Source organism: Nerophis ophidion, linkage group LG07, assembly GCF_033978795.1.
Source record: "Nerophis ophidion isolate RoL-2023_Sa linkage group LG07, RoL_Noph_v1.0, whole genome shotgun sequence".
NCBI lineage: Eukaryota > Metazoa > Chordata > Actinopteri > Syngnathiformes > Syngnathidae > Nerophis > Nerophis ophidion.
Window position 1 is genome coordinate 4,902,383 of NC_084617.1, and position 12,944 is coordinate 4,915,326.

The 12,944-nt window shown below is 40.6% G+C and overlaps 1 protein-coding gene across 3 annotated transcripts in view; it reads right to left on the reverse strand.

Moving 5' to 3' along the window:
- The window catches only part of col5a3a (collagen, type V, alpha 3a), a 266,668-nt gene that overhangs the window by 30,317 nt on the left and 223,407 nt on the right, over positions 1 to 12,944 (reverse strand). For all 3 annotated transcript variants that reach the window (XM_061905224.1, XM_061905223.1, XM_061905225.1), the window contains 4 exons: positions 5,809 to 5,862; positions 1,843 to 1,896; positions 1,720 to 1,773; positions 1,534 to 1,641 (listed from right to left, as the gene is read on the reverse strand). In XM_061905224.1, coding sequence (XP_061761208.1) covers positions 1,534 to 1,641; positions 1,720 to 1,773; positions 1,843 to 1,896; positions 5,809 to 5,862 — 270 coding nt within the window. The remainder of the gene's footprint in view (positions 1 to 1,533; positions 1,642 to 1,719; positions 1,774 to 1,842; positions 1,897 to 5,808; positions 5,863 to 12,944) is intronic.

Here is a 12,944-nt window from a genome sequence, read left to right on the forward strand (position 1 = left end):
ATTAATTTTAAAATTTTGATGACATGTTTTAAATAGGTTAAAATCCAATCTGCACTTTGTTAGAATATATAACAAATTAGACCAAGCTATATTTCTAACAAAGACAAATCATTATTTCTACTAGATTTTCCTGAACAAAAATTTTAAAAGAAATTCAAAAAACTTTGAAATTAGATTTAAATTTGATTCTACAGATTTTTTAGATTTGCCAGAATATTTTTTTTGAATTTTAATCACAATAAGTTTGAAGAAATATTTCAGAAATATTTTTCGTCGAAAAAACAGAAGCTAAAATGAAGAATTTAATTAAAATTCATTCATTATTCTTTACAATAAAACAAATTAATTTACTTGAACATTGATTTAAATTTTCGGGAAAGAAGAGGAAGGAATTTAAAAGGTAAAAATGTACATGTGTTTAAAAATCCTAAAATAATTTTTAAGGTTGTATTTTTTCCCTAAAATAAATGATGAAAAAAACACTTTGAATGGTTTAAAAGAGGAGAAAACAGGAAAAAAAAATTAAAATTCCATTTTTAAACATAGTTTATCTTCAATTTCGTCTCTAAAATTCAGAATTCTACTGAAAAAAAGAAGAGGAAAAAGTAGCTAATTTGAATCTTTTTAAAAATATTTAAAAAAGAATTTATGGAACATCATTAGTAATTTTTCCTGATTAAAATTAATTTTAGAATTTTGATGACATGTTTTAAATAGGTTAAAATCCAATCTGCACTTTGTTAGAATATATAACAAATTGGACCAAGCTATATTTCTAACAAAGACAAATCATTATTTCTTCTAGATTTTCCAGAACAAAAATTTTAAAAGAAATTCAAAAAACTTTGAAATTAGATTTAAATTTGATTTTACAGATTTTTTAGATTTGCCAGAATAATTTTTGGGAATTTTAATCATAATAAGTTTGAAGAAATATTTCACAAATATTCTTCGTCGAAAAAACAGAAGCTAAAATGAAGAATTAAATTAAAATTCAATCATTATTCTTTACAATAATAAAAATGTATTTACTTGAACATTGATTTAAATTTTCGGGAAAGAAGAGGAAGGAATTTAAAAGGTAAAAATGTATATGTGTTTAAAAATCCTAAAATAATTTCTAAGGTTGTATTTTTTCCCTAATAAATGAATTTATTTAAACAAGTGAAGACCAAGTCTTTAAAAATATTTTCTTGGCTTTTCAAATTCTATTTGAGTTTTGTCTCTCTTAGAATTAAAAATGTCGAGCAAAGCGAGACCAGCTTGCTAGTAAATAAATACAATTTAAAAATTTGCGGCGGCTCACTGGTAAGTGCTGCTATTTGAGCTATTTTTAGAACAGGCCAGCGGGCGACTCATCTGGTCCTTACGTTGGTGACCCCTAAGACAGACAGACCTTCTACTCTACAGTGTATTCTGAAATCCAACGTTCTATTATTGTTGGTCTATTTGTTTTGTAACCTTAGAAAAATAAATAGTTGTATTATGCAAAATAAAACTGGGACGCTGGTTCTCTGACCAAGACGAACGTACAAGATTGCCCTTAGGTCCGTCCTCTCCTGGTGTTCCTCGGATTCCTGGAGGTCCGGCTGTACCAGAAGGTCCGGAGTCCCCCTTCTCTCCCACGTCTCCTTTAACGCCCTGACGAAGACAACAGATGCAGTCCTAAAGCTGAGGACAAAGAAATACATTCCAGCTTCAGCCAGGCCGTTGACTCACAGGAGTGCCGGTCTCTCCAACCGACCCTGGGTCTCCAGCCTCACCGTCCTCACCCTAGATTTTAAAAAAAAGTTCAAAACAAATGTAATACTGATTTGCATAATTCTGATAGGACATGCTGACCTTTTCTCCAACAGATCCTGGCTGACCAACTCCACCAGACAATCCCGCCGCGCCCTGAAAGACGGAAAACTGGGATGTCTTGTCTTGTTTTTGTTGTCTTGTGAATTGCATGTTTTATTTTGAAAAGTAACTCCTCTTATTTCAGATCAAAGATCTAAGTGTGCAGCTCCATGCATTCTCCTCATGAGCTAAATAGAACTCTGTCGCTGCATGATTCCTTGCTTCTTGTCTATTTAATAGATGTCATCAGTGTTTGAACCTGACAGAATGTGAGCGTGAATGTTGTCTGTCTATCTGTGTTGGTCCTGCGATGAGGTGGCGACTTGTCTAGGGCAGGGGTCACCAAGGCGGTGCCCGCGGGCACCAGGTAGCCCGTAAGGACCAGATGAGTCGCCCGCTGGCCTGTTCTAAAAATATCTCAAATAGCAGCACTTACCAGTGAGCTACCTCTATTTTTTAGATTGTATTTATTTATTAGCAAGCTGGTCTCGCTTTGCTTGACATTTTTAATTCTAAGAGAGACAAAACTCAAATAGAATTTGAAAATCCAAGAAAATATTTTAAAGACTTGGTCTTCACTTGTTTAAATATATTAATTTATTTTTTTACTTTGCTTCTTATAACTTTCAAAAAGAAAATTTTAGAGAAAAAAATACAACCTAAAATATGATATTACGATTTTTAAACACATATACCTTTTTATCTTTTAAATTCCTTCCTCTTCTTTCCTGACAATTTAAATCAATGTTCAAGTAAATTTATTTTTTTTATTGTAAAACATAATAAGTCAATTTTAATTTAATTCCTTATTTTAGCTTCTGTTTTTTCGAAGAAGAATATTTGTGAAATATTTCTTCAAGCTTATCATGATTAAAATTCCCCAAAAATATTCTGGCAAATCTAGAAAATCTTTAGAATCAAATTTAAATCTTATTTCAAAGTCTTTTGAATTTCTTTTAAAGATTTTGTTCTGGAAAATCTAGAAGAAATAATGATTTGTCTTTGTTAGATATATAGCTTGGTCCAATTTGTCGTATATTCTAACAAAATGCAGATTAGATTTTAACCTATTTAAAACATGTCATCAAAATACTAAAATTAATCTTTTTCAGGAAAAATTACAAATGATGATAAATTATTTTTGAAATTTTTTCAAAAAGATTCGAATTAGCTGCTTTTTTCTCTTCTTTTTTTTCTTTGAATTTTGAATTTTAAAGAGTCGAAATTGAAGACAAACTATGTTTCAAATTTTAATTGTCATTTTGTTCCGTTTTTTTTTCATCATTTATTCTCTACAAAAAACCTTCCGTAAAAGGAAAAAAAATGTACGACAAAATACACGTTTTTTTTTATATATATAGATTTATTTATTAAAGCTAAATTGAGCAAATGATTTGTCTTTGTTAGAAATATAGCTTAGTCCAATTTGTTATATATTCTAACAAAGTGCAGATTGGATTTTAACCAACTTAAAACATGTCGTCAAAATTCTAAAATTAATATTAATCAGGAAAAATTACTAATGATGTTGCATAAATTATTTTTAAAATTTTTTCAAAAAGATTCGAATTAGCTAGTTTTTTTCTTCATTTTATTCGGTTGAATTCTGAATTTTAAAGAGTCCAAATTGAAGATAAACTATGTTTCAAAATTTAATTGTCATTTTTTTCAATTTTTTTTCATCATTTATTCTCTACAAAAAACCTTCCGTAAAAGGAAAAAAAATGTACGACAGAATACAATTTTTTTTATATATATAGATTTATTTATTAAAGGTAAATTGAGCAAATTGGCTATTTCTGGCAATTTATTTAAGTGTGTATCAAACTGGTAGCCCTTGGCATTAATCAGTACCCAAAAAGTAGCTCTTGCTTTCAAAAAGATTGGTGACCCCGTACCTTGCCTTCCGCCCGAATTCAGCTGAGATAGGCTCCAGGATACCCCGCGACCCCAAAAGGGACAAACGGTAGAAAATGGATGGATAAATGCACTATTGAAAACTCTGCGTTTAATTTAGTGGAGTCGTATCGGCAAATAAAAACAAGGTCAGCTTTGGAATATTTATTCCGTTTCCCATCTTTTTAGTTGTTCTACTTTTTGTGGTGTGTTTCCGCAGTTTTTGCCTCACAGGGGAAAAAAAAGGAACAAACATTAAATGTCAGATTTGCTGAGTGGATGCAGTCTGAGGCAGGTGTTGTTTGTCCTCTTTGTCCAGCCTGGTATTTGCATTCAGGCTTCACAGAGCAAATAACAAAAAGCACGTCGCCGCTGACGCCGAGTGATCGCCCGTCGGCGGGCGAGCGCTCACACCCGTATCGCTTCTTTTGTGCCACCGCTGTCTCTCCAGCTCAGCTTCCTGCACTCCCGTGCTGAATAATTGAGCGCGGCGAGGCTGTAGATGGACAGCCATTACCGCGGTAAATATAACCGCCTCTCTGGGACCGTAGCCTTAATACTGCTGAATGATTGATACTACTGTAAATATAACTCTGTGTCGGGGATTATATCCTTAGACACTCTGAATAATTCAAGTTGCAAAGATGCAGACGGCATCTGCGGACGAATGGAAGAAACGTAGAAGGAACATACAGAAACTTGTCTAGACTGGATCATTCCATCAGGAGTGTCCAACTTTTTTTGTTCCAACGAGGGTCGCATACTGAATAATTAAACGATTAAGGGCCATTTTGATCATTTTTTTCATATTTTTAAACGGGCTGAATCTAGGGCTGTGCGATATATATTTGACCGGAGAGACAGCTGATGGTGACCTTCTATCGCTCGGCTGTCGAGAGCCTGCTGACGTACTGCATAACAGTGTGGTACGCCAGCTGCACAGAAGCAGACAAACAGGCGATTCAGAGGGTCACAAAGTCTGCACAAAAATATAATCGGCTGTCCCCAGCCCTTCCCGAAGGATTTACACGACTCATACATGTCACACTGAGGGTGCTTCATTCCACCTTTTTACTCCATTTGCCACGGTGCCTCATTCCACCTTTTCACTCCATTTGCCATGGTGCCTTATTCCACCGTTTCACTCCATTTGTCATGGTGCCCTATTCCACCTTTTCACTCCATTTACCATGGCGCCTTGTTCCACCTTTTCACTCCATTTGCCATGGTGTCTTATTCCACCTTTTTACTCCACTTGCCATGGTGCCTTGTTCCACCTTTTCACTCCACTTGCCATGGTGCCTTATTCCACCTTTTAACTCCATTTGCCACGGTGCCTCATTCCACCTTTTTACTCCTTTTGCCACGGTGCCTTGTTCCACCATTTTATTCCATTTTCCACGGTGCCTCAATCCACCGTTTTACTGTATTTGCCATGGTGCCTTATTCAACCTTTTTACTCCATTTGCATGGTGCCTTGTTCCACCTTTTTACTCAATTTGCCACGGTGCCTTGTTCCACCTTTTTATTCCATTTTCCACGGTGCCTCGATCCACCTTTTTACTCTATTTGCCATGGTGCCTTGTTCCACCTTTTCACTCCACTTGCCATGGTGCCTTGTTCCACCTTTTCACTCCATTTACCATGGTGCCTTGTTCCACCTTTTCACTCCATTTACCATGGTGCCTTATACCACCTTTTCACTCCATTTACCATGGTGCCTTGTTCCACCTTTTCACTCCATTTGCCATGGTGCTTTATACCACTTTTTCACTCCATTTACCATGGTGCCTTATTCCACCTTTTTACTCAATTTACCATGGTGCCTTGTTCCACCTTTTCACTCCATTTACCATGGTGCCTTGTTCCACCTTTTCACTCCATTTGCCATGGTGCCTTATACCACCTTTTCACTCCATTTACCATGGTGCCTTGTTCCACCTTTTCACTCCATTTACCATGGTGCCTTATTCAACCTTTTCACTCCATTAGCCATGGTGCCTTTTCTGACTTGGAAGGAAGGAAGGTAGGTCTATAGTATTTTATACCAAACTAAATGGTGACTCTTACCTCTGGACCAATCGGCCCCTGGGGTCCCCTGGGGCCGTGCTGTCCCGGAGGTCCCTGTAAGAGACAAATTCACAGTTTTTGTTAGAGTGACGTTATAATAATATAAACATAAAATCATCTCATTGGTCTTTACAACAGCCCTGGGCAATTATTTTGACTCAGGGGCCACATCTAGAGAATATCTATCTATCTATGTGTGTGTACACAACATCTGCTGTACAGTATGTGTGCTTGGGTCCTATTTTTAAGAACTCTCATACAAAACCTCACAACAATGTCTGATTGAAAGCTAAAAACGTTATGAGAGACCTGGGACGGCATAGCTTGGTTGGTAGAGTGGCCGTGCCAGCAACTTGAGGGTTGCAAGTTCGATTCCCGCTTCCGCCATCCTAGTCACTGCCGTTGTGTCCTTGGGCAAGACACTTTACCCACCTGCTCCCAGTGCCACCCACACTGGTTTACATGTAACTTAGATATTGGGTTTCACTATGTAAAGCTCTTTGAGTCACTAGAGAAAAGCGCTATATAAATATATATAATTCAAAAAAAAAAAATCCCCTCCTTGAAACAGGGAATGGAGTTTAACAATTTTTTTTTACTGAACGAGATACCCAGAATGTACATGAAAATCAACAATGTGGGCTTTTTTCAATATTAACTATGAAGGATAAAACACTGAATATTGACAACATACGTTTGGATATCGCAATCGGTTGATATCGGTAATTAAGAGTTGGACAATATCCGAATATCGGCAAAAAAGGCCATTATCGGACATCCCTAATAATAACAACCTACGTATTGGTTTGGAATTTTGCATTGGCCGTAGATTATTATAGAAAACACCAGCGTTCTGAAGTAGGAACGTGAACAAAGCCTTAATCATAATATCCGTGATGCGATAAAGACATCGAGTCCAGACGGAGTTAGATTTTTTTCTCATTTGCCCCAGTGCCACTCTCTCGCTCTATCGCTCTCTCTCTCTCTCACTCAGTCGCCCAGTTAGTAATAAGAAGGCTGTTATGAACAGACCATATTCTCTCAGCCAACAGCGCCAGGACGTGATTGGACTGCTCAGTGCGGCGCCACCGAGCCCCCAGCAATTTATCCTGAGCGAAAGAGCGGCGGCGTTTCAGCTGGAGTCGTGCGGCCGGGCATCGAGGACAGCATGAGAGACTTCTTGATCCGTAACATGCAGACATGAATGAAGGTCTCCCAAGTGTCCTTGGCAAGCCTCGCCGGCTGCGTTATTATTTGGTTTCTGTTTTTGTTCCGCCTCTATTAGGCTGACGATATTCTGAAATAAAGTGAGTTTCTTACAAGTATCCTTATCACTGGAGGACCAGGAGTAGCTAAACATGCTACACACCGTAGCTCACCGGCATCACAATGTAAACAAAAGCCTTTGATGACATCAACTGTAATGATACCAAGTACAAGAAAGTATCTAGTAGATACTACTTCAAACCCCGTTTCCATATGAGTTGGGAAATTGTGTTAGATGCAAATATAAACGGAATACAATGATTTGCAAATCATTTTCAACCCATATTCAACTGAATGCACTACAAATACAACATATTTTATATGTTCAAACTCATAAAGTTTATTTATTGTTTTGCAAATAATAATTAACTTAGAATTTCATGGCTGAAACACGTGCCAAAGTAGTTGGGAAAGGGCATGTTCACCACTTTCATTTTAACAACACTCAATAAACGTTTGGGAACTGAGGAAACTAATTGTTGAAGCTTTGAAAGTGGAATTATTTACCATTCTTGCTTGATGTACAGCTTAAGTTGTTCAACAGTTGTCGTATTTTACGCTTCATAATGCGCCACACATTTTCCATGGGAGACATGTCTGGACTACAGGCGGGCCAGGAAAGAACCCGCACTCTTTTACTACAAAGCCACGCTGTTGTAATACGTGGCTTGGCATTGTTTTGCTGAAATAAGCAGGGGCGTCCATGATAACGTTGCTTGGATGACAACATATGTTATTCCAAAACCTGTATGAACCTTTCAACATTAATGGTGCCTTCACAGATGTGTAAGTTACCCATGCCTTGGGCACTAATACACCCCCATACCATCACACATGCTGGCTTTTCAACTTTGCGCCTAGAACAATCCGGATGGTTATTTTCCTCTTTGTTCTGGAGGACACCACATCCACAGTTTCCAAATATAATTTGAAATGTGGACTCGTCAGACCACAGAACACTTTTCCACTTTGCATCAGTCCATCTTAGATGAGCTCGGGCCCAGCGAAGCCGGCGGCGTTTCTGGGTGTTGTTGATAAATGGCTTTCGCTTTGCATAGTAGAGTTTTAACTTCAATCAATCAATCAATTAATGTTTATTTATACAGCCCCAAATCACAAATGTCTCAAAGGACTGCACAAATCATTACGACTACGACATCCTCGGAAGAACCCACAAAAGGGCAAGGAAAACTCACACCCAGTGGGCAGGGAGAATGCTGACTATGAGAAACCTTGGAGAGGACCTCAGATGTGGGCAACCCCCCCCCCCCCTCTAGGGGACCGAAAGCAATGGATGTTGAGCGGGTCTAACATGATACTGTGAAAGTTCAATCCATAGTGGCTCCAACACAGCCGCGAGAGTTCAGTTCAAGCGGATCCAAGACAGCAACGAGAGTCCCGTCCACAGGAAAACCATCTCAAGCGGAGGCGGATCAGCAGCGTAGAGATGTCCCCAACCGATACACAGGCGACCAACTGTAGTTACTGACAGTGGTTTCATGAAGTGTTCCTGAGCCCATATGGTGATATTCTTTACACACTGATGTCGGTTTTTGATGCAGTACCGCCTGAGGGCTCAAAGGTCCGTAATTACATCGCTTACTTCGTCTAGCTCTTCCCGGGGGATCCCGAGGCGTTCCCAGACCAGCTGGGAGACATAGTCTTCCCAACGTGTCCTGGGTAGGCGTTCGGGTGGCATCCTGACCAGATGCCCGAACCACCTCATCTGGCTCCTCTTGATGTGAAGGAGCAGCGGCTTTACTTTGAGTTCCTCCCGGATGGCAGAGCTTCTCACCCTATCTCTAAGGGAGAGACCCAAACTCATTTGGGCCGCTTGTACCCGTGATCTTATCCTTTCGGTCATGACCCAAAGCTCATGACCATAGGTGAGGATGGGAACGTAGATCGAGCGGTAAATTGAGAGCTTTGCCTTCCGGCTCAGCTCCTTCTTCACCACAACGGATCGGTACAACGTCCGCATTACCGAAGACGCCGCATCGATCTCACCATCCACTCGTGAACAAGACTCCTAGGTACTTGAACTCCTCCACTTGGGGCAGGGTCTCCTCCCCAACCCGGAGATGGCATTCCACCCTTTTCCGGGCGAGAACCATGGATGGTGCTGATCCTCATTCCGGCCGCTTCACACTCGGCTGCGAACCGATCCAGTGAGAGCTGAAGATCCCGGCCAGATGAAGCCAACAGGACCACATCGTCTGCAAAAAGCAGAGACCTAAATTGCGATAATAAACTTATGGAACTAGTCCACTACCTCGCTGTCTCGCTGACATTCCCGCACGAATTCGTCACAATTTGTTTTGTTTTTCAACCCCTTCTTAACCCTGTACGTACATTGAAAATACACGCAACTTTGACACATTTGAGGCATTTAAGAAACCCCACCCGGACAGCCCGGACAGTCCTGCAAAAGAGGACACGTCCGGGGAAAAGGGGACGTTTGGTCGGTCCAGGCTCTTATGTCGCAGCATCATTTGGCCGTTGGAAGCGGAGAGGCTGTGGAGAAACCGCCGGAGCGTGTTCTCACGGTCGACGGGGCGGCGAAGATCACGGTCACAAAGAAGGATGCTCATTAGTCAGCCCGGGCTCAGGCTAATCTGATTAGCAGCTGTCACGGCGTCTTCCTTTCTCGCAGCCAGTGGCCCGCCTCTTCCTTCCACTCCATTGCTACGCTTACTTCCTCTCTGTCGCCCCCCCACCCACCATGCCAGGCTTTTTCTCCCTATCAATTTCCACTTTCTATTCATGGAGACACTCGGTCCTCATCTTGCGGTTTGTGTCTTTCATCAGACTTTTGGAGTCGGGTTAATTGCACTGCAGTGATTTGGATGTTAGACCCTGTCCACATTAAGCCAGAGAACCCCTCGAAACAGGCGTCGGCGTGTCCAAAGTGCGGCCCGGGGGCCATTTGTGGCCCCCCAGCTAATTTGTTTAATGGCCCTCGGCCCATTCTAAAAAATACTATAATAAAAATTTAAAACATTAAAGAGTAAACATTGACATGTAACAAGAAAAAGTTGCAATGATGGTATAGCTCGGTTGGTAGAGTGGCCGTGCCAGCAACTTGAGGGTTGCAGGTTCAAATCCCACTTCCGCCATCCTAGTCACTAACATTGTGTCCTTGGGCAAGGCACTTTACCCACCTGCTCCCAGTGCCACCCACACTGGTTTAAATGTAAAAAAAAAATAAAAAATAATTAGATATTGGGTTTCAATATGTAAAGCGCTTTGAGTCACTAGAGAAAAAGCGCTATATAAATATAATTCACTAATAACACAAAGGCTCCAATTATTTCACTGGAACTATTTCACTTTCAAACAGGGCGGCATAGCTCGGTTGGGAGAGCAGCCGTGTCAGCAAATTTGAGGGTTGCAGGTTCGATTCCCGCTTCCGCCATCCTAGTCACTGCCGTTGTGTCCTTGGGCAAGGCACTTTACCCACCTGCTCCCAGTGCCACCCACACTGGTTTAAATGTAAAAAAATAAATAAAAATAAAAAGTAATTAGATATTGGGTTTCAATATGTAAAGCGCTTTGAGTCACTAGAGAAAAAGCGCTATATAAATATATTTCACTAATAACACAAAGCTGCCATGCGGACTGTTATTGACCTGCTGAAGGCTCCCATTACTTCACTGGAACCATTTCACTTTCAAACAGGGTTGCAGGTTCGATTCCCGCTTCCGCCATCCTAGTCACTGCCGTTGTGTCCTTGGGCAAGACACTTTACCCACCTGCTCCCAGTGCCACCCACACTGGTTTAAATGTAAAAAAATAAATAAAAATAAAAAGTAATTAGATATTGGGTTTCAATATGTAAAGCGCTTTGAGTCACTAGAGAAAAAGCGCTATATAAATATAATTCACTAATAACACAAAGCTGCCATGCGGACTGTTATTGACCTGCTGAAGGCTCCAATTACTTCACTGGAACAATTTCACTTTCAAACAGGGTTGCAGGTTCAATTCCCGCTTCTGCCATCCTAGTCACTGCCGTTGTGTCCTTGGGCAAGACACTTTACCCACCTGCTCCCCAGTGCCACCCATACTGGTTTACATGTAAAAAAATATATAAATAAATAAAAAATAATTAGATATTGGGTTTCAATATGTAAAGCGCTTTGAGTCACTAGAGAAAAAGCGCTATATAAATATAAATATAATTCACTAATAACACAAAGGCTCCAAATACTTCACTGGAACTATTTCACTTTCAAACAGGGCGGCATAGCTCGGTTGGTAGAGCGGCCGTGCCAGCAACTTGAGGGTTGCCGGTTCACTGCCATTGTGTCCTTGGGCAGGACACTTTACCCACCTGCTCCCAGTGCCACCCACACTGGTTTAAATGTAAAAAAAAAAAAAAATTAGATATTGGGTTTCACTATGTAAAGCGCTTTGAGTCACTAGAGAAAAAGCGCTATATAAATATAATTCACTAATTCACTAATAACACAAAGGCTCCAATTATTTCACTGGAACTATTTCACTTTCAAACAGGGCGGCATAGCTCGGTTGGTAGAGCGGCCGTGCCAGCAACTTGAGGGTTGCAGGTTCGATTCCCGCTTCTGCCATCCTAGTCACCGCCGTTGTGTCCTTGGGCAAGACACTTTACCCACCTGCTCCCAGTGCCACCCACACTGGTTTAAATGTAACTTAGATATTGGGTTTCACTATGTAAAGCGCTTTGAGTCACTAGAGAAAAAGCGCTATATAAATATAATTTGAGGGTTGCAGGTTCGATTCCCGCTTCTGCCATCTTAGTCACTGCCGTTGTGTAGAGTAAGTAAAGAGTAAACATTGACATGTAACAAGAAAAAGTTGCAACGTTGACAATGTTGGTATAGCTCGGTTGGTAGAGCGGCTGTGCCAGCAACTTGAGGGTTGCAGGTTCAAATCCCGCTTCTGCCATCCTAGTCACTGCCGTCGTGTCCTTGGGCAAGACACTTTACACACCTGCTCCCAGTGCCACCCACACTGGTTTCAATGTAAAAAAAAAAAAAAAAAATAGATATTGGGTTTCACTATGTAAAGCGCTTTGAGTCACTAGAGAAAAAGTGCTATATAAATATAATTCACTAATAACACAAAGCTGCCGTGCGGACTGTTATTGACCTGTTGAAGGCTCCAATTACTTCACTGGAACTATTTCACTTTCAAACAGGGCGGCATAGCTCGGTTGGTAGAGCGGCCGTGTCAGCAAATTTGAGGGTTGCAGGTTCGATTCCCGCTTCTGCCGTCCTAGTCACTGCCGTTGTGTAGCGTAAGTAAAGAGTAACCATTGACATGTAACAAGAAAAAGTTGCAACGTTGACAATGTTGGTATAGCTCGGTTGGTAGAGCGGCCGTGTCAGCAATTTGAGGGTTGCAGGTTCAAATCCCGCTTCTGCCGTCCTAGTCACTGCCGTTGTGTAGCGTAAGTAAAGAGTAACCATTGACATGTAACAAGAAAAAGTTGCAACGTTGACAATGTTGCTATAGCTCGGTTGGTAGAGCAGCCGTGCCAGCAACTTGAGGGTTGCAGGTTCAAATCCCGCTTCCGCTATCCTAGTCACTGCCATTGTGTCCTTGGGCAAGGCACTTTACCCACCTGCTCCCAGTGCCACCCACACTGGTTTGAATGTAAAAAAATAAAAAAAAATAATTAGATATTGGGTTTCACTATATAAAGCGCTTTGAGTCACTAGAGAAAAGGCGCTATATAAATATAATTCACTAATAACACAAAGCTGCCGTGCGGACTGTTATTGACCTGCTGAAGGCTCCAATTACTTCACTGGAACTATTTCACTTTCAAACAGGGCGTCATAGCTCGGTTGGTAGATCGGCCGTGTCAGCAAATTTGAGGGTTGCAG